General features: G+C 40.1%; 1 protein-coding gene across 2 annotated transcripts in view; it reads left to right on the forward strand.

The window, feature by feature from the left end:
• Window positions 1–1,327: 1,327 nt before the first annotated feature.
• The window catches only part of ltbp1 (latent transforming growth factor beta binding protein 1), a 122,725-nt gene continuing 103,487 nt past the window's right edge, over window positions 1,328–20,565 (forward strand). For both annotated transcript variants that reach the window (XM_029449541.1, XM_029449542.1), the window contains exons 1-2: window positions 1,328–2,040; window positions 7,888–7,958. In XM_029449541.1, coding sequence (XP_029305401.1) covers window positions 1,706–2,040; window positions 7,888–7,958 — 406 coding nt within the window. In that variant the 5' untranslated portion in view covers window positions 1,328–1,705. The remainder of the gene's footprint in view (window positions 2,041–7,887; window positions 7,959–20,565) is intronic.

The raw sequence follows: 20,565 nt of genomic DNA on the forward strand, positions 1-20,565 counted from the left end.
AGGTGAACAGTGATTTCAAAATGAACAAACTGAATGTAAACAGGAATGTTGTAAATGTATTCATAATGAGAAGTAATATATACTTTATATACAGAGATGTAAACAGGTTGTAAAGCAGTAATTCTGCACCGCTGGGTGTGGACAGCAGTGATGTGCTGAGCAGTTTGCACCACCCTGTGTAGAGCCTTACAGTTGAGGGTGGTGCAACTGCCATACCAGGCGGTGATGCAGCCAGTAAGAAGTTAAATGATGAGTTTATTTTTACTATTACGTCTCAGGATTTTAAAAAGACTGCCAATGTGTTGTTAAATGCAGGATTAAAAACAGGATATCTTAAAAATCTACATTTGAGTAATTTATTCACCAGAAGAATATAATTTATTCCAAGGCAATAAAGTAGTCCCTTATTATTTTATGAGATATGAGTTTACAGTTAATTACAATTCTTCCTCGGCAACAAACAATGTGTTGGACACAAACACCTTTTCCTCTGTGTGCTAGTAGAATCCGTCTCCTGCGAGTATAAACAGAGACAACACAGAAATGGCAAATGTCATCCTCCCATTCCTACATATAAGATCAGATAAGGTTAATGTGGGCATTGTGCAACACAAGTGCATCATGGGAACATGAAGGGAGTGTTTGAATACAGTTCCTAGAACAGGATATTGAAAACAAGCAGATGTTTTGGGGGGATTTTTTTAATATATCTTTTAAAGCCATATGGTGAAGATAAAACCTGAATGTGAACAATAATAAAAAGAAAATATTATTTTCCATTACTGATACATAAACAAAAAGTAAAATAGAAATAAATAACAAAATAGAAATTGACTTGAATTGTTATCTTGGACTTCAAATACACATAAGCACTATTAATAACATTGAGATAACGAGGGTAGAACCTGAGATAATAGTACAAAGTATTAAGATAAGGGAACAATAAAGTTGTGAACTCAGATAACATCAGTAAACATTTGCTGCTCCGGGCTTTCATTATGTGGAGTGATCACTACCACCTGGAGGGATGAGTGGAACCCAGTCTGCTGTTATATCGTAGTCTTTACACTTTTAAACTGGAAGTTGGTATTATTTTACAGAAATGTGACCGGATAATGAGTGTGTGTGTGTTGGGGTGGGTCAGTCTGTGAGCGTGAGAGTGGGCGGGGGCTTTGCTTTGGGTCCCCTGACACCCTTGGGCCCCAAGAAACTCTCAGCAAATGTTCTCTGGGTTAGCGTGTAGCCCCCCCCCCCCCCACGCCCCCCGACGTCACGTCTGGAGGCTGGCTGCTCGCGCTGCTGTCTCTGTCCACCTCCAACAGAGAAACTTTCCTGGAGTTCTCAGGCTCTTGTGACTGCAGACCAAGTGAAATCCTGCTCAGAGGAAGCCGCAGCTGCTCGGAGGCCTTCCCTGGTATAGGAAGACAGAAAGCGGAGCTACATTCACTTCTACACCCGAGGGACGTTTTTACGTTACATGCCCTTTATTTATATTTTTTCAAAGACAACGTTTTTCCTTAGGTAACGTTAGCTTATTTAGTCCCTTCCCAGGTTGGAGGTCGGTACCTACAGGAATATGTTCAGGAATACAATCGTTTTCCTTACTCGTAAGAAGTGAAAGGAGTGTTTCACGGAGCCGAAAGTAACCTGGACATCTTTTTCCTCCAAACTTAAAAAAAGAACAACCTTTCTATTCGGTGTGGATATGGCTTGGATTAGATGCGGCCTCTTATTTTCGTTCGGTTTGTTTCTCTCCCCGGTATGTGTGTCAGCGGAGTTGAGCCAGAGCGGCTTCAGGAGGCTGTACGTGCTCCAGCCCGGGCCGGGGTCGGCCGGAGCGAACGGCGGGGTGCGAGTCAGCTCCATCTCGACGCGTCACGGCGCGGCAGGGCAGCCGCACACATACAACGTGGAGCTCACCGCAAACCTCGGCGGCCAGGTCCGGACACGCAGGATGGGTAACCAAATGGATTCAGCTCCGCGGTTCAGTCAGAGCGGGCAGGCGCAGAGCCAGCAGAAGCAGTTCATAAAGCTGTCTGGGTAAGAAACTCAGTGTCAGGAGGGAGGAATGTATTTCCAGTGGGAAACTTAATGACTTCCTGTCATGTCATGAATTCCTGACTTTTATCATAAACCAAACACTGCTTTCAGGGAAATAGCCTCTTACACTTCACCAGTTGGGCTCTGGCATGCTATAGGCTTTAGCCTTCTAGTACAGCCTTATCTTATCTTAATGGCACAGAACTCATTTCATTAAGCATATTTGGTGGTTTCTCCCCCAGTGTACTCAAGAACACAAAAAGTACCATTGTTATCAGGTGCTGACTTTTCAGTGACACTAGTTGGAGTTGACAGTATTGACTTTAGTGATTTGTTTTAGTGAAAACATGTACTTGGCTGGTCAAACTGTCTGTGTTTGGTGATTAATTAAGTAATGCAGATGATATTGTTTAATTATTCCTAACTCAAAGACAGATGAATGTCAACCCCACTCTCCATCCACAGCATTTCCAGGGTTTTAAGTAGAATGTGATTGAAACTATTGTAAGTAGTTTCAACAAATCAAAAGCAATTGGTTATAAAGCCCCTGCACACTCTTGATATACTCACATAGTTGATATGAAGTAAATTCAAATGTCTCCAAAGTGATTTTTACGAATGGGTAAGCGTTTATGTACAGCTGTGCACATTCTCTCGGATTATAGAACTCTACATGACATACGTCCTGTCGTCATCACCTACACGACACTTGCAATTGATTGGTTTGTAGACAGACTCTAACGTCCTCTCATCCGCTTCGAAAATTATTGAAAAGTGTCGGAATTTTTGGAAGTTTTCCAAATCTTCGGACCAAATGTCAGTTAAACATTTGATCAGCTTTATTGGCCAAGTAGCCTATGTATACACATACTTTTCATTGCTCTTAATGTACTTGCACAGAAATAGATGTAACAGCTAAGAACAATGCGAATTAAGCTGAAGAAATAAAGGTAAACAATAGGCCGGACTATTATGTACACAAATATGTGGAAAATAGCTGTATGTATTATATAAATATAAATATGTATATATATAAATATTTATAAAAAGCACCAACAACATAAAATACAATGTTTTACAAGTTAAGTGTTTCTGTAATTGTAAACAATATAAATATTTCAAAGAAATACATGTTGACTGGATATACATGGTAGTTACAGTATATGCATGTATACCAGGGTTCCATTAGAAAACCAGTTAATGTGTCCTGTAAGATTTCAATATACCGGACAAATTCAAATATCTGTTTACTAAGCTTAAAAAAAACTGAAAGGCAGAATATATAAACAATGACCTCATCAAGGCATGTAGATTTATAATAATCTTTTATTGAAAAGTAGGTTACATTTGCTTATACATTATATTCCAAAAAAAAGGTCTATTCAATAGAATCTCATGCATATTAACGCTCATAACATATTAATTACGGCGCGCTGCTGCCGTTCACTTTGCACTCGCTATAGGCCTTTTATATAAATAAAATAGCCTACAATAAAAAATCTTTGAAAACAAACAAACAAAATAAGCATAACCTATAGCTATCATTTCAATACTTATAAGACCACTTTTGCAACACACCTACCTTTACCTGTGTGTGACGGCTCCCTCGCTGAACACAGACAGCATTGTTGCTGCTGCCAGCCCTATCTTTATTATCATAGAGTTTGCATTTGATAATAACTATCAATAATAGAATGTTTCATTTAATTTATATTTAGTTTAGACCAGGGGTGTCAAACTCATTTTAGTTCACATACAGCACAATTTGATCTCAAGTGACCAGTAAAATCATATCATAACATATAAATAACAACTCCAAATTCTTCTCTTCGTTTTAGTGCAAAAAAGTAAAAGTGCATTCTGAAAATGTTCAAATTTGATCTTTTTACTAAACATTATGAACAACCTGAAATTTCTTAAGAAAAGAAGGTGCAATTTTAACAATATTATGCCCTGTTTATAATTTACACATGTGCATTACAACTTACAGATCACAGTGTATCTACAAAGGCACAAAACATTTAGTCACAGGTATCTGGAACAGTATGTAACTTTATGATCAAAACAACTAATTTTTACACTTTGCCATCCCGCGGGCCGGTTTGGACCCTCTGGCGGGCCGGTTTTGGTCCCCGGTCCGCATGTTTGACACCCCTGGTTTAGACAGAAAAATATAAGAAGCGAGACCTTCAGCCATGTTGGCTGTGTTTCTGCCCTAACCTGTTAACACGTGCGCCAAAATGAAAAACATGAGGACTGTCATCACAGGGGCATCTCGTTGCATGTTTGGAGTATCAGAGTGGTTGTGGCTGCCAGTGTTTGCTGGTAATTTCGTGGTCAAAATGATTGGGTGGGTAATAGAAACCAGACAGGGATGTATGTGCAGACTGGATGATTTTGGTGAAGAATTGGATCAGCAGCTCCTGGGGCAGGTTGAACTTCCTGAACTGGCGCTGAACGTACATCCTCTGCTGGGTCTTTTTGATGATTGTGTCGATGTTGGACAGCCACAGCAGACACAGTGCACAATAGACTGTATAATGTTTTAAAGCCAGCTATATGGGCTCGAAAAGATGATCTGTAATTCATCACATATACATGTCTATCTGTCCTGAAAACACTTGGTGGCAGAGCAATGTACAACTTGACATTTTACACCATACAGAAGTGTTGGAAGTAAAGGCGGTGAGACACTTATCACACCGGCTTGTGTGTTCCAACCTAACACAAGCAGTCTACTCGAGCCGACTACCCTGTGTAAGTGGCTGAAGCAGTGCATTTCCCTGGGTTTAATCAGTGTTACAGTAGGTTGTACATGGACAGTTAGTTAGAAGAAGAAGAAGAAGGAAAACAACCAGTAGAATACCAAGGGGCCAGCGGGTTGTGTGTGGTCAAGCAGCTTCACCTCAGCTGCTCAGTTTGTGGCCCATCAGAGTGTTTCGATGTGTGATCAGTAAATATAGTTCAGCTGGGAACACAAACAAATCATTACCAGGTTACAAGGCTTTTGGTTGCTGTTGCTTCGTTAAGAAAGTGTCACAGAGTTGATATACATGGAATCGGAGTTTCGGGCTTCCGGTGGAATCGCAATGCATGCTGGTGTGGCGGGCGTAGAAAAGTGAGCACCAACTCTACAAGGGCCGCCATATTGGATTTCTTCTCTACGTGTTTACATTGTGTTTTTACTTTTGGGGTTTGATTTGTAAACAAACCTACTACTCTACAATGAGTTCTGAACTCCTTTCTTATGATGAGGTTCAGATGTGGAAAGTCGAAGCTTTGAAAGTATTTTGCCGCAAGCGGAATTGAAAGGTTTCAGGAACAAAACTGGAGCTTATTGCCAGGGTGTTTGCTGCATCAGAGATGGGCATTGAGGAGCAACCAACAGCTAACGAAAGACTTTCAATCACAGAAAAAGAAAAGACGAAGCTTTTGGTTATGCCGAGTGGCGTTTCAGTGCCTGATCCCTTGACATTGCAGGATGGCTGGGTCAATGAAAACAACAGCATGACTTCTTGGCTGCCGATATACCTCAGCGATATAACATCATTTTTAATGTCTGACCACCCAGGGAACGATGTCGAGTTTCATAAACGAACTTTGAACGAATACAAAGAAGGCAAAGCATTTAGACTGTTTGACTCTGGCTGGTTGAAACATATCTTTCAATCCTCTCGCAGATTCTGAGTTTTGCTTTTTGAAAGCAAAATGTACTCATTCAATGAAAGTTTCCCATACGCCACATTCGGCATGGATCTGCGCAGTCAAGAAAACTGGCGATATCATAAGTGCTTATTGCAGTTGTGTTGCAGGGTAAGCTATTATAAATATATAGCTAACTTGTGTTTGTTAATTATTATAAAACTCAATATATAGAAAGTACATTTGTCAATATATAAATCAAGTAGATAGACTACATACCCCAGGTCGAGTTCAGGATCAGAGAATTCATTTGTTGGTTTTCCTTGCATGAAATGCTCACTGCCAATCCGCAAAGATTTCTTGGGCTCCCAAGACTTCCCATTGTAATCCTGTCTCTTTACAGCGTTGGTCCATGCTAGCCTTCTATCATTGTTCTTTAGTGCTGTTGGAAATGGAAATATTCGAACGGGGGCTTGCAGTCGCAATTTTTCATCAAACGAGTGTAATCGTGAAGCTCACAATGAGATTCTGCCCATTTATTTAGCTTTCTCCCACTGTTTGAACATCCTTTCACCACACAATGTCGGTGTCCAAATTCCATAACTAGAAGAGCGATGATAACACACTAAAAACTAGCCAAATACAATGTAAACACACTTGAAGAATAAGCTAAATACAATGTAAACACGTAGAGAAGAAATCCAATATGGCGGCCCTTGTAGAGTTGGTGCTCACTTTTCTATGCCCGCCACACCAGCATGCATTGCGATTCCACCGGAAGCCCGAAACTCCGATTCCATGTATACATACTACATACATGCATAATTGAATCTATGTAGCCTAACACTAGCACTGTTGATTTGAGTTGTATGGCCCCCATGACTTTTCTTTGATGTATGTATGAGCTTATTATGTGGTGACTACAATTTTTTTTTTTTTTTAAACATGGAGAAATGTGAACAGGCAACTCATAAATGCAGTCCTGTTTCACAGCCGACTCTGAAGTGTTGGAGCATCTCACCAGCACATGAACAACCCCTCCCCCATCCATTGGGGTTGACCACTGCAAATAAATCCAAAAACTATGGGAAACAGTGTAGTGTTTACTCACATCACCCCATTCAGGCCGACACCGTGACGCAGGTCTAACCAGCGTTGGCTGCATGTGGGATTAGGTCAATGACTGGACTGGCAGAACACAAGGAAAGGCAAAAGAAAAGAAAACAGAGAGAGATTGAGATGAAGAAGATAGAGGGAGAAAAAGAGTGTAAATCCAGCTGAATTCAATGATTCATCAGTGCATGGAACTACACTGCAAACTGAAGTCTCTACAGTGACGACCAGACAGTAACCCAACATAACATCTGTCTCAGATGAATGATTCCAACGCAGGTTGTTGAACATATGTCATACTGTTGAATGACCGCAGCCTCCACCTATACTGTTGCAGAATTCTGTTTCATTTGGTATGTTAAACCCCAAGTCCAAGAGGCGGACTCACATCTCACATGACTCACATCATCATCTGAGCCAAATCTCTTTGATGATGATGTGAGTCGGTGTGAGTTCCCAGGTTGGTTCAGCTTCCAACAGCCTGACTCAATCAAGTCTCTGTGGACCTTTTCCAAACCAAAGTTTAGTAGTAAAACTAAGCTTGTGAGATTCAGGTTGGCATTGCAAACCTACCACAAGAAACATTTCACCTCAGCAACTTCAGTATCATAGAGAATTCCTGCCTTCCCAGTCATATTTAGTATCACAAAACCAAACCACATCTCATTAACTCTGTGTTTGGGACTGCACTCAAGTCTGGAAAACATCCGGTGAGAATTGGTGGAGCCCAGCAGATTTGTGCCAAAAAAAATCAGATAACTATGGTGGAACATTTATATAATGACGTGACCTGTCTCAAACTCTCTGAACCTTGTGGAAAACAATTTTTACTAGGCGTTTTACACCTTAAATTAAACTTGATGTGGCCTAATTCTTACCTCAAATGTATTCAGGAACAGCCTCTACCTTAAAAAAGCAAAGCCCAATGACAGTCAGGTCAGGTGTAAGAAGGGTGGATGTTGACATTTTAGTAAAAGAGTTAACTGTAAGGACTGTTTAGTCTTGCCAAAACAAAGTGAAAGTGCTGGGCTGACGTTGCAATTTTGTTGGGATCTTCAATTGCAGCTCAACTGTATTGTTTTCTCTTTGCAGGGTGAATGTGTGTGGAGGCATCTGCTGTCACGGATGGAGTAAAGCTCAGGGATCACAGCGGTGCACGAAACGTAAGTGCACAACTGCTTTTAACACATCAGTGTTGTGGCCCTTTTTACTAACGTATTTGCCGTTGCAATTTACTAAATGTAATATTGGCTCCTTGGTGTGTATAGCGTGGCACATTTGTGATTGTTACCTGTGTTTATTCAGCGTCTCTCTGTTTTTAGGGTTTTCATGATTATTTCATATGTTGTATTTCATAGTGTCACTTGTGCTTTGTTATGTCATGGCTTAGAATTTCCATCAGTTTCAAATCTGCTCCAACAACACACATTTTTTCATTTCATAATTAAGTATTATATGATAAATATGAATAAATCTGGCGGTCATTGTTTGTGTGTGCATGTGCACAAGTTAAGATCACATCTGTGCAAACATGCATTTCATGAATGAGGCCCAGTGTCTGGACAGGTTTTTATAAAGAGCACGTGTCTCAGAGTGAAAGAAACAGATTTGAAATGGATAGTTCCACTAAGCCAAGACCATTTGGCCAGATCACTTTCTTATTAGTAGGATCTTGCCAACTTGGTATTTAAGAAGTAAACAGCTTTGCTTCAGTGCTGTGTGAAGTTGCTAGAGGGAAAGAGCGCTCGAGTTCTCCGGAGAGCACCAGGAGCCCCCATGTTTCTGTGTTTACTTTAGGTCAGGGGTGCCCAAAAGGTCGATCGATCAACCAGGTAGATCGCGCACAGTTAAAAATAATATACATATATATATATTCCCCCAACGGAACCCCCCGCCCCCAGAAAGTCAAGTTTTTTGTTTATTTCTAGCCTCGAACAGCTTTTTTTGTTCATTTTATGCCAGTTTTATAGTAGGAGCCTTATAATACTGTAATAATACGTATACACCTTAAGTAATATACAATAAAGTTATTATGCAACAGGAAACACTAAGCCATGTTTCCATCCAAGCATTTTTAGGAGAATTATATTAGAAAAAGCTTGATGAAAGCGTCAAAATCACTTAAAAAGGTTTCACACTTGCTTCAGGAGTTATTTTTTCTCTTTCTTTTTACGATAAAGAGATTTCCTGACAATGGAAAGTTGTTGTATAAAAATAAAGATGTGGCTGTTTGCACAACAATTCCAATCTGGGTTCAAACACACTGAAATTAAGCAGCAAAGCACTTCCTGTAAATGATCTTCAGCATACATTCCCCACAGCTGTCTCACACTGCTGCACTATTATGTGAGGCTCTCTGCTATAAATAAAGAGACCTGTTATTGGCTCCTCTCTGTGATCATCTTGCTTCAGAAAGCAAGAAATATGGACTCGTATGAGCTGAAACAAAAGAAGCTGCCGAAGAGCAGCAAGGTCTAGACAGCCAAGCTCTTTCCTACAAAGTGTGTTTCCTCACATTGGCACCTTGTGCTCAGGTACACAGTTGGCAGGTTTGAAGTGTTTCAACATTTCTAACATGGACCTAAAATTCCCTTGATTGTGGAATCTAACGATTGTGCAAATGATTGCATTTAGTTCAAATAGTTGTGATCAGGCGCTCATGTAATGATTGCGAAAGCTCTGCCAGTCTCCAACCTTTTAGTTGTACTACAGGAGGTACATCACTAACCTCTGAAAAGTAAACATTGTAGAGGTAATACTTTTGTTTATAATAATCATTTTCTTTGTTCGATCATTCATTGATAGGTAGTTTTATAAATTAAATAATCCCCTTTATAAATTAATAAATCATATGTACAAAATAAATCCTTCTTGAACCTTGAAATCAATTAAGTTGTCATTACTTTTCATTTATAGGTCATGTAAATTAAATGCACAATATATTCATCATTATATATATTCAATTAATTTACATTTAATTTGTCAACAAGAGAGAAGAGTCTGTCCATCCTCTCCTCTCTTCTGCCTCCGTCTCCTTCTCCCTAAAACATAACATTAGAGCAAGTTTATTACACCACTAAACAAAAGAGATTAAGTAAAAAAATAAGTACACATATTATAAATAATAAAATATGTATAATCAATCCGAACCATTGCACTGGTTGAAGTGATATTCAACGGTCAGAAAACCAAGCAGGTAATATGAAGTATAAATTATCTATGCAATCGCCACAATCTATGTAAAATATAAATCAACATTTAAAACTCTTAGGTTTGAAAGTTAAGGTCTTAAAAGTTCCACTTTCAAAGGATAACTTAGGTCGGATGCCGGCAGCCTAAGGTCCTTTGATTTTATATATGTGTATATTTTTTATATGCATCGTTCGAGCGAGTTGAAACCCAATACTTACATTTAAAAGTATATCCATTTGCCGCTACTGCTGGGTCAAGGGGCGCCATTTTTTCATCAGAATTTTTTTCTCTGGGCGTGCAATGAATCTTGGGATACCTGAGGCCGTGAAGGATACATCAGATGTATCCTGCAAAGCTGGCAAAAGAAGGCCGCATTTGTCGGCTGCATTTGAAGGAGTCGCTGAAATGGGATACCCCTGTCTCGGCCGCTGTGACGTAATCGGTCTACAAATACAGCCTGCGCAAGCTGTAGCCCATGAATTGAGACACAGCCTATAAACACCAGGAAGTGAGCGGGAACAATGAGACACAGGTGGAGACACTAACGAACAGATTGGGAACACCTGGGGGCAGGAAGTAGAAACAACAGAGAACATGTAATTAACAAAATAAAACAGGAAGTACAAACATAACATAAAACATCTAACGAACAGGCCGAGACCTACTACAAACAATCATCTTCCCTGTGGAATCCCTGTTGCTGTAGAGCAGTGGTTCCCAAATTGTGGGTCGCAGCACAGGGAAGCGTTGTACTTTATCGGTACTTTGTCCTACACACTTATTTCACAATATAGAAACAATAGGTCTTAAATGCGTTGGCCTAAATATAAATACAACAATCATTAAAAAAAAGAAATCTGTCAAAGCGAAGCCGTTTCAGCCATTTGCGCATGGTGGGAAATATTAGAGTGTGACACATCAAAGACTCTCTGCTAGTGTGAAGGAGAATAGCTTCTTACAAGGACTAGGCTAAATAAATGTTCACAGAGTGATAACAGTGATACTCTGTGTTACAGAGGGGATTCTGCCCGGATATGAACTCAGGTGTGTCTTGAGATTTTGGCTTGGTCTTTGGTGTGCCTTGGCCACAGAACGTTTGGGAACCACTGCTGTAGACCACAGATTGTTTTTCTTTACTTCTTTCTTAGCAGACAGAGTTAACAACATGTGATTCAGTTGAACAAAACTCTGATTCAGGAGAAATTATCAGGAGACATTCCTGTTCCTCAACACTGGAGGAAGTCAAATGTTGGCAGATTATTGAATTGCAGGGCAGAATGGTGCTTTGTTGAATTCGACTAAATTGAGCACATCATGTTTATCCTGCAGACAAGTCATATTTGTCACTTTGTGGAATTGCTCAGTTTACTTCCCTGAAGGAAAGCATCCATAAAGTAAAGGGGAACATATAGCTGTATGGACTGCAGCTTCCTCTACAGGTCTATGTTATACCGTGTTTCCACTGCACGGTGCGGCTCTACTTCACTCGCTCTGCAGACCGCTAATCTGAGAGAATCATCGCTAGCACATCACGTGATTTTCTGCATTACTCGGAAGTTTCAAGCGGCATAGCTACACCGAACAGCTGTTTACCCACCTGCGGCGGTAGTGTCTGCAGTGGAAAACGGAATTCTGTGAATTGAATCGAGCCACAACATGCGAGGGAAACGCGGCTTTAGTGTCAAAATTATGTCTTTGATACAATACCTGCCTAAAGTATCTCGATATGATACTGAAACGATACCACGGCAAAAACATAAAACAAGAAAAGTACTGGGATAATAGATGGCAGAACTTTTCTATTATTATTATAACGGCAGTGGAGGATGTGAGGTTTGAATTATTGTTCCATAATGTCTTCATATATTTTAACCTCCAACCAGGACTGGGGAAACTCTCAGTTAAGATCAGCGCTTTACACATTCACATCTCTTCAGCCTCCACATCACATGTCACACTTCTGTTTAGAAAAAGTTCAACCATTGCAGAGATAAGTGCAAGCAGTAATGTAAGCTGTATTGAGTTGCCTCTTAGTGAAATGCTTTGAGTGAAATAACTTCCCTCTCATAAGCAGTGATGTATATATGGATTTTATGTGAAAGGCAAGAACGGAAAGAATGAGGTTGTAATGTTCGGCCTCTGCAGTTGACAATGTGGGAGCAATAAAGAGTTTGACGTCTTGGTTCAGACGACGAGCCTCCGTGTTATTATTGTATTACCTTCATAAGTATAGCTTAACTCCTTTAGATAGCGAAACTGCTTGCTTACACTACTTCAGTGCCATATTTGGCTCTTTGTCGACAAGCCTTTGAAGTCGGTAAGAGCACACACATCATAAACACGGCTCTTGATAAAACATTGTCATTGGTATTGTACCGTTTTTATGGCATGGTATCGCAATACTTTTCTAGTATCGGTATACCGTGCCTAGTATGTGTAAATTTAAATAATAGAATTGAGGGATCATATAACTAGCACTTTAATGCAGTGCCTGCCTTAGTTGGGGGCAGATATGTATTTTGAATGGATTAGAATCAGTTAAAATAAAGCAGCACACATGCAGATTCTGTCCTAACTGTACTCTACAGTGTTTTGTGCTCAGCCTGCTATGTGTTGCAGCACTGCTCTGCATTACCACAGCCAGTGAAAACTTGAGTGTGAATGCAAAAAATTATTTGAGCACACCGATGCGAGTGACTCCGAATTCCAATGTAATAATAACAAAATGTACAGACAGTGTTCCTACTTAGTCAGCCAGACTTGTTTTTATTCAGACTTTGAAATGATCTAATAAAACATTTGCACACAGACATCCTGGGCTTAATGGACTTCACCATAGTTCAGGTTTACAATTGTTTGAGGTTTAAGATCACTCCGTATCAGTCCGATTGTTCAATGCAGTAAATGCGAAAAAACTAAAAGTTTTCTTTCCCAGTTCAGTTCTGACAAAACACAAAAAGTCCTGCAAACATTGATTGTAATTTCCATAATTGCAATTAATAAGAGACAATAAGTATGTAGGAACTCAACCAGGAATAGCTTTGCGAATAAAAACATACCAGTGACTGAGGAGGCCAAAGTACATAAAGCAGGCATATTCACTTCAGAGTATAACACACAATTGTGAGTAATGAATCTCATAGCCCCATTATTCATGCTATCCAGCATGTAAAGACAGTGAGCAGAGGAATTCATGTACAACACATCACCTTAATCAATAACAGGTAAAAAGACACACTCCACTTATGTTCGTTTCACACCAAAAGAAAAGGAAGACTTGTTTTTAAAGTAAAATCCAAGAAAAAGCTTCAACCTTTTTGCAGCATTCTGAATATGATGTAATAGTGGTTGAAGTATTAAAAAAGATTAGTTGTTTCTGCATTTAGAACATTGTGCAGCTGACAAAGCTGTTCTCTATTGAATACATACTGTAGATACTCAAAAGCTTTAGCAGAGTGGGTGCAACACAGTAACTGACAGCGTCGTCCTGAGAGAAATGAAAGGCAGAGTTTGCTATATTCTGCCTAAGGCAATTTATGTCTAAAGTAAATAAATAAATAAGGGCCCAGAACTCAACCTTGTGGTACCCCCTTTAGCAATTGCAGTACCTTCGAGGTAGCATACTCTCAATCTTAATAGACATTCAAACTACATGTTCATAAAAACCAATAGCTGTAAGTCGTCCAATGTTGTCAAATTGTTTGTTAGTGTTGGGGATCAATGCTCCACTCACGACTATAGTTTCTGGGTGACAGGGTATTCACACAATACTTCACCGTCGTCTTGCAAAGCTAATTATTATATCCAAAATGTGCTGATTGAAGATGCACTACAAGACAACTGTGCTCTGTACACGCTGTAGCCCCCCTCCCCCTCCATAAAAAAATAATGTCTTTGCTCAGTGACCAAGCCCATAACAGCTCATTATTGTGTTCCCTGCAGCACTGACACTGGAGGGCTGTGTGCTGAATGCAGGTGTTATAAAGTGAAAGGCTCAGTAAAGGTTCAGCAATGTCCCTGACACCTCAGTACACAGGGCAATGGGGAGTCAAGTTGATTAAGACGTAACTGTCGTTGGGTATTGTGTCTGGATGAGGTCTACACTCACCCCATTTAACCCGCTCCATACGAGCTAATGGCCCACAGCAGGTAGTAATGTCACTCAGTATTGCATTGTTCAATCTTATTATTAACAGGAGAGGCTGATTTTCCTTAATAAGATTGCTGTTGTTGTTTCTTCAGTCTAATTTTAATGGCTTTCTTCAGGCTAACAAAAGGGTACACTGAACATATGAAAAGGCTGCTTTTGCAGAGAAATGCAAAGAATGCATGTGTTAAAGACAGCTGAGCCAGTGATTTAACACACACCTAGAGGCAATGACATACCAAGGAAATACAAAAAATATGTAAGGAAGTCAACAGGAGATGGCCAGTATTATGTCCTGAAACAGAACATAATCACTGCCATTTAGTTTCTCTTCATTCATTCAGCCTGACGTTGTGTTCATGTTTGCCAATTCCTTTATTGAACAATGAGGTTTTTTAATTAACAACCGGTACACTGCGTCTCATCCACACTTTAGTGTTTCACATTTGTGTTGCTACTTTTCATGGATGTAGCTGAGTAGCTAGCTGGCCACTGTATGTCGGTTGAGATGTTTAAATAAATAAATAGATAAATATAACAAATTCTTATTTTGTCTCCTTGTTCATAATCTCTTGTTAAATGTCAAATATATGTAAATATCATTTAAAGGAGCAGTGTGTAGGATTTAGTGGCATCTTTCAGGGACTGAATACCCCTCCGCTTGTTAAATGTTTTAATATTTTAATGACTCATTTTGAAATTGGGAGAGTATACATAAATGTAAATAATAAAATCTGATTTGGGCAATTAGGTGACTTCATACTTCATATAACACTGTGTTTCACTGTGGATCAAAGGGTGTTCGCTAGCAGTGCAATATTGTAGGAGTAGATGTGTGTTTTAAATTCAGTTGGCACATTTCCAAAAGAGTGTGGTTCAAGGTTAATTTATTGTCATTGTACAACACAGGGTTGTACAACAACATGCAGTTTTTAGACCTTTATGCTACATAAGAAAACAATAACAATGTATGGTGGAGTGTGGAGGATGAGTTGAGGAGTCTCACAGTCTGAGGAACGAAGCTGCTCTGTAGTCTGGTGACACAGCAGAGGATACTTCTGTATGTCTTGCAGTCGGCAGCAGGGTGAACAGGCTGATCTACTGTATATTATATATTATTCTGATATGATGCATATTTCTAAATAACTTATATAATAAAACTTGTGTTTATTCAAACAAATAAAAAAGTTTAAACTGGCCATGTACCCTGGGTAAGACTGCACACATTCACCAAGCTGTTGTGTCCTCCCTGGTAGGTCAGAATTGTTTTCATATGTGTCAGTGGTTGTTTGCCTTGTGATGAATAATCATTGGAGTCAAGTTAAAGTGGATTTGGTGAATAACCAGGATGTTTAATATGATAAGGTTTCTATAGCCAGTGAAAAGATGAGTCACCCACAGCATTAGTGAGGCCCATAGATCCTAATCTGAAGTCTGAGGGCCAGTAGTGATTCAGATAATGTGGAATTCAATACTTCATATATCGATGTCACAACTTTCCACTGCTACCTACTTCTGAGTTTAGTGAACATCTGTCCCAGGCACTTGCAAGGTTAAACAGGCTGTTGCAGTTACCCGTAAAGTCTGAGCAATTTTCTTTCCTTCACTTTGGAATTTTAAGGTCTTGCATCAAGGCAGTGACACAAAGAAAATCATTATGCCTCCCAGTTTCTGCTTCTCACCTTGGATCCCCACCACATGAACACAGCCACACACTCACACACACCCAACATATTTTTAACTCTTGCAGACCTCAGTGTGAGGGGCTCCCTGAGTGCCAGGCCATGGATTCATCAAAAGGGCAAGGACATCAACATAACCGGTCTATTTCTTGTCCCCAGCTAACAAGTAAATTACCATCACTTAGTCCGTCACCCTTGTCACAGAACGGAGCTTTTATGTAGCTGACCTCAGAGGGAGTGAGAGGGAGAGAGAGAGAGAACTATCCACAGAACAGATGGCAGCCTCAGCTCCAGGCCAGAGAGGGGAGGGGGAATGAAGACTATTTACGCTAGATGGAAAAGAAAGCAAAAAAGCTTTGCCCAAAGTGGAAAATTAACTGTGGGGTTATTTCAAAACTCTAACATAACTTAGCTTCAGGGGGGTGACAGCAATGATGTCATCTTTGAGAATGAATTACTCAATGTGAGAGGGGTGTAACTCAACTGATATTAGATCTGTGGGGACACATATTCTCTTGGACTGAGGTTGCTGTTAGAGTATACAGTATATTGTGCACTTCATGTCCTGGAATTTGAGCTGTTTGATACAATTCCATCGTGAATAAAACAAGGTTACCCTTTTGAAAGTTTAATTGGTTTAGCTTCAAGGTTCTCAGGCAAATATAAGGGGGTTGAGGCAACAACACATATGGAATGAGAGCCCGAGACCCATATTCACCACAGTAAATGAAGTCACTTGCATGGTGAGGAAAAGTAAATCAATGCTGTGATTTTACATTGAGGTAAAATTTGGTGAACTTTGACACAAACATGTGTGCTCTTGGTAAACTGAGATGGAGATCTGGAGAGTCCAAAAATGAGGAAGCCGTCATATTAACTGTGTTGCACATTGACAAATACTTTTTTGCTGGATAAGCTGCATGGTTTACAGTCAGTCACGAGACAGGAGTGGATGGTACAAACACAAAAATGTGTCAACGTACTGTCTCACTAGCACTACTAACTACTACTCGTACAGCGCAAATTGGAGTGCTTAGACTAATATTAGATTTTAAAAGCATAAAAAGTGCATTGTGGATAAATATAAATCTCCACATATCTAAAAAGAATACGAGTGAAAAACATTGCACCTGTAGGTTTACACAACTGACAGCTAATGTCACCTGTTTTGACTAGATGTGCAAAGTGGCAGTGAAAATACTGTATTGTGGTGACCCACTTGGGACACAAACATTCACTGAACATTATGAGAGGAGGTACGTCTCCTTTAAGATGCGTAACCCAGGAGCTTTCTGGGTAATGTTAAGAGTTAGCGGAAGTGAGAAATGTACCGGCACAACTTTATCGCCGTCTGCCTGTGGTGGCGGCCATCCATTTAGGCCTCGACTATGCTGTCATGGCTGCTGACCAGGCTGCTGACTGGGAAGTGCAGGCCTACCGGACAGCCGCCACTGGGCTGCGGTTAGAGGATGTAGAGTTTGATGACGTCAACACCACACTCCTCTGCGATGTCTCCACGGGTCAGTCCCACCCTATGGTTCCCACTAGCCGTGTTTTTGACGCCATTCACAGCCTTTCGCACCCAGGTGTGAAGGCGTCCACTAAGCTAGTGGGGGCTAAGTTTGTCTGGCCTGGCCTTCGGAAGGACATCAAGAGCTGGGCTGGCTCCTGTGTGGCGTGCCAGCGTTCCAAGGTGCACCGTCACACAAATGCCCACTTTGGCACCGTTTCTCATGCCCAAGAGGCGTTTCGATCACGTGAACGTAGACCTTGTGGGCCCCCTGCCCCCCTCCCGGGGGTTCACTCACCTCCTCACTATGGTGGACAGGACGACCAGGTGGCCAGGGGCGATTCCACTGTCATCGACCACGTCCGCTGACGTGGCTCGGGTGTTTGTCGGATCCTGGGTGGCCCGTTTTGGCACACCATCGGACCTCACCTCTGACAGGGGCCCCCAGTTTATGTCCGAGCTCTGGACTGCTGTCGCTGAGAGCCTGGGGGTGAAACTCCACAGCACCACGGCATACAACCCGCAGGCCAACAGGCTTTGGTCCCAAGGAGAACCTCCAGACCTCGTCTGCGGAGCTGGTTTACGGCCAGTCGCTTCGGGTCCCGGGTTATTCGTTTACCTGTCGTGACTGTTGTGGTTGGATGCTTGACTACTGCCGCTGTATCACTGTTCATGTTGGGAAGTAAACGTTCGACTTGACAACTTTTCTACCGTCTCCTCGTTTCTACGCACACCCACATTGGTGACCCTGACGTGATCCATAACAACCTGTACATTTCTCACTTCCACTAACTCTTAACATTAGCCAGAAAGCTCCTGGGTTACGCGTCTTAAAGGAGACGTACCTCCTCTCATAGTGTTCAGTGTCTGTGTCCCAAGTGGGTCACCACAGTATATCTGTAAGTGTAACCGATGCATCCTGAATAACACCGACTTATAATAAGAATATAAAATATATAATATATGCTAAAATAAAAGAAGAAAATAATAAATAAACTAAATGAAAAAAGGGTGCATGTAAGGTTTTATTAATTTATTAATTAATTAATAAAATAAAAACAAAAAACAAATCTTTAGCTTCAATAAACTTTTTCCACCTTTCCAAATGTTTTTTAGTGTCATTATTTCTATTTGCAGTATATCCTTAATAAAATAAAATAAAATAAAGTGACGTTTAATAAACATTCTAAATTGATTGATATTCAGGATTCCAAACAAGAAGCTTTAAAAATGAATCTTTTACCCAACAAAATAAAATAATTAGTTATATTAATAATATAATTGTCTATCTCTGTAATCACGCAAACTCACAGAGAAAGCATCTGGTTCATTGCAGCCTCATGGCATGACATCTTTTGAACCTCCCTCCAAAAGGCAGAAACAACATGACAATAACATAAAAGATGTACTGTCGAATAAACACAGTGACAAAGGGCATCCTTGTTTTACTCCTCCTAATAAGGAATCAGAAATATAACCATTATTGATAATCCTACTGCTACTGTCACAACATAACACTAACCCAATTAAGCAACAATTTACTGAAATTAAAAAAGCCTAACATTTTCAAAATAAAATGTAAAAGAACCTTATCAGCAATAAAAATAAACCCTTTTTTTTCTTATTCAAATCAATCTCTAGCAACCGTCTATTATTATTACCAATATAACGACCATACAGAAATCCCAGTTAATCTCGATGGATAATGCTTGTCATCACGCTCTGCAGTCTATGAGATATACGTTACAGTTTTAACATTGTCTATGGGAGAAGTTCTCAGGGTCCTTACATTGGCCACTGGGATCCTGTTTTCTTTCTGAAAAATGTAAACAAGAAAGCAATGTTTTTTTGATCATATCAAAATATCTCAGTGGGTATTGTATTCCAGGCGTTTTCCCTGGTTTAAAGTTCCTAATCTATAAAATCAAACTCTCACATTTCTTTCACACTTTTGTGGAAACTGAGTGGAGTGGGAGGTGACCAAAATGAAAATATCTTAAAGTATCCATGTTAACATGCTCCACTGTAGAACATGACGCTCAGGGTCTATCATCCAATGTGCTTCAAACTAACTAGTAAAGCACAAGTAAAAGTGTTTCCACCTGTTGCATGGTGCGTATGAGGCTTTCATTTTGGACCTAGTTGTACACAAAGCTACAACTTTTTAAAGCATTCTGAGACCTAATTTGTAATAACAGACTTAGTACACAGACTGTACATTGTGATTGTCTTGAGAAATATGGACAACCTTTTCCTCATGCCAGCAGATGTCTGCATTTAGTTTTCCCTTCATTAATCATTTTCACAAATCTCAAAGCCACTAATTAGACTAATAAGCTTTGTGAGGAGGTGACACACCCTCAGGGACCCGAGGGAGAATGAGAGGGCCTCTTTCTGAGTCATTCCTCCTACACACACACACACGCATACACACACGCACACACACACACACAGGTAAATGCTTTCAGCAGAGCTTGTTGTTTGAAGGTAGCGTGTGTGTGTTTGTGATTTCTAGTACCTATTGGAGAATGATCAAACTTCATTACTTCAACACGTTAGGACTTGGGTTTAGTATCAATCGTATTGGTAAGATTATTTAAATTAAATTATTATTATAACAGTATGATTGGATAGGTCCAGATTAGTGTGTGTTATCTGCTATCAACTTCCTTTGTACATTTTTATCCAAACATAACAATATCTAAGCATGCATGTGCGTGTGTGTGTTGGAGTACAGTATGTAAACAGGCTTTGAGACTTTGTTGGGTAAATGGATGCCCCCATCATCTGCTTGGGAAGAAAAGAGTCAGTCTCCTCTACACAAAAACGCATTGTTGTCTAGTCATTATACCTTTCTCGATGTTGTATATTAGGGCAGAATGAACTGACAACAAGTTCCATGCATTTTATATAGATTAAACCTCAAGCAGGTGTTTGTGGTCTAGTTTCCAACACTATCCACTTGTACCAAGCATGGAAGAAGGAAAGAATCATATACAATGATGCTGGTGCTTGTTGCTGACTTTTAGTTGGTTCTCCTCTCCAATTCCTTTTTTCATACGTTTGAACCAGTGGCCCAGAGCGGTGTGTCTTTAATGACATTTTCTTTGGCTGAGACAACTGGCATATATAGAGCATGAGCAAAAAAGAAAGATGATTATTTTTGTAATTTTTACCATAATAGATGGACACAAATAGACTGGAAAGGGACAGAGGCCATTGCAGTATGGACTTAGCCT

The sequence above is a fragment of the Cottoperca gobio genome, chromosome 15, assembly GCF_900634415.1.
Source record: "Cottoperca gobio chromosome 15, fCotGob3.1, whole genome shotgun sequence".
In the NCBI taxonomy this organism is placed as follows: Eukaryota; Metazoa; Chordata; class Actinopteri; order Perciformes; family Bovichtidae; genus Cottoperca; species Cottoperca gobio.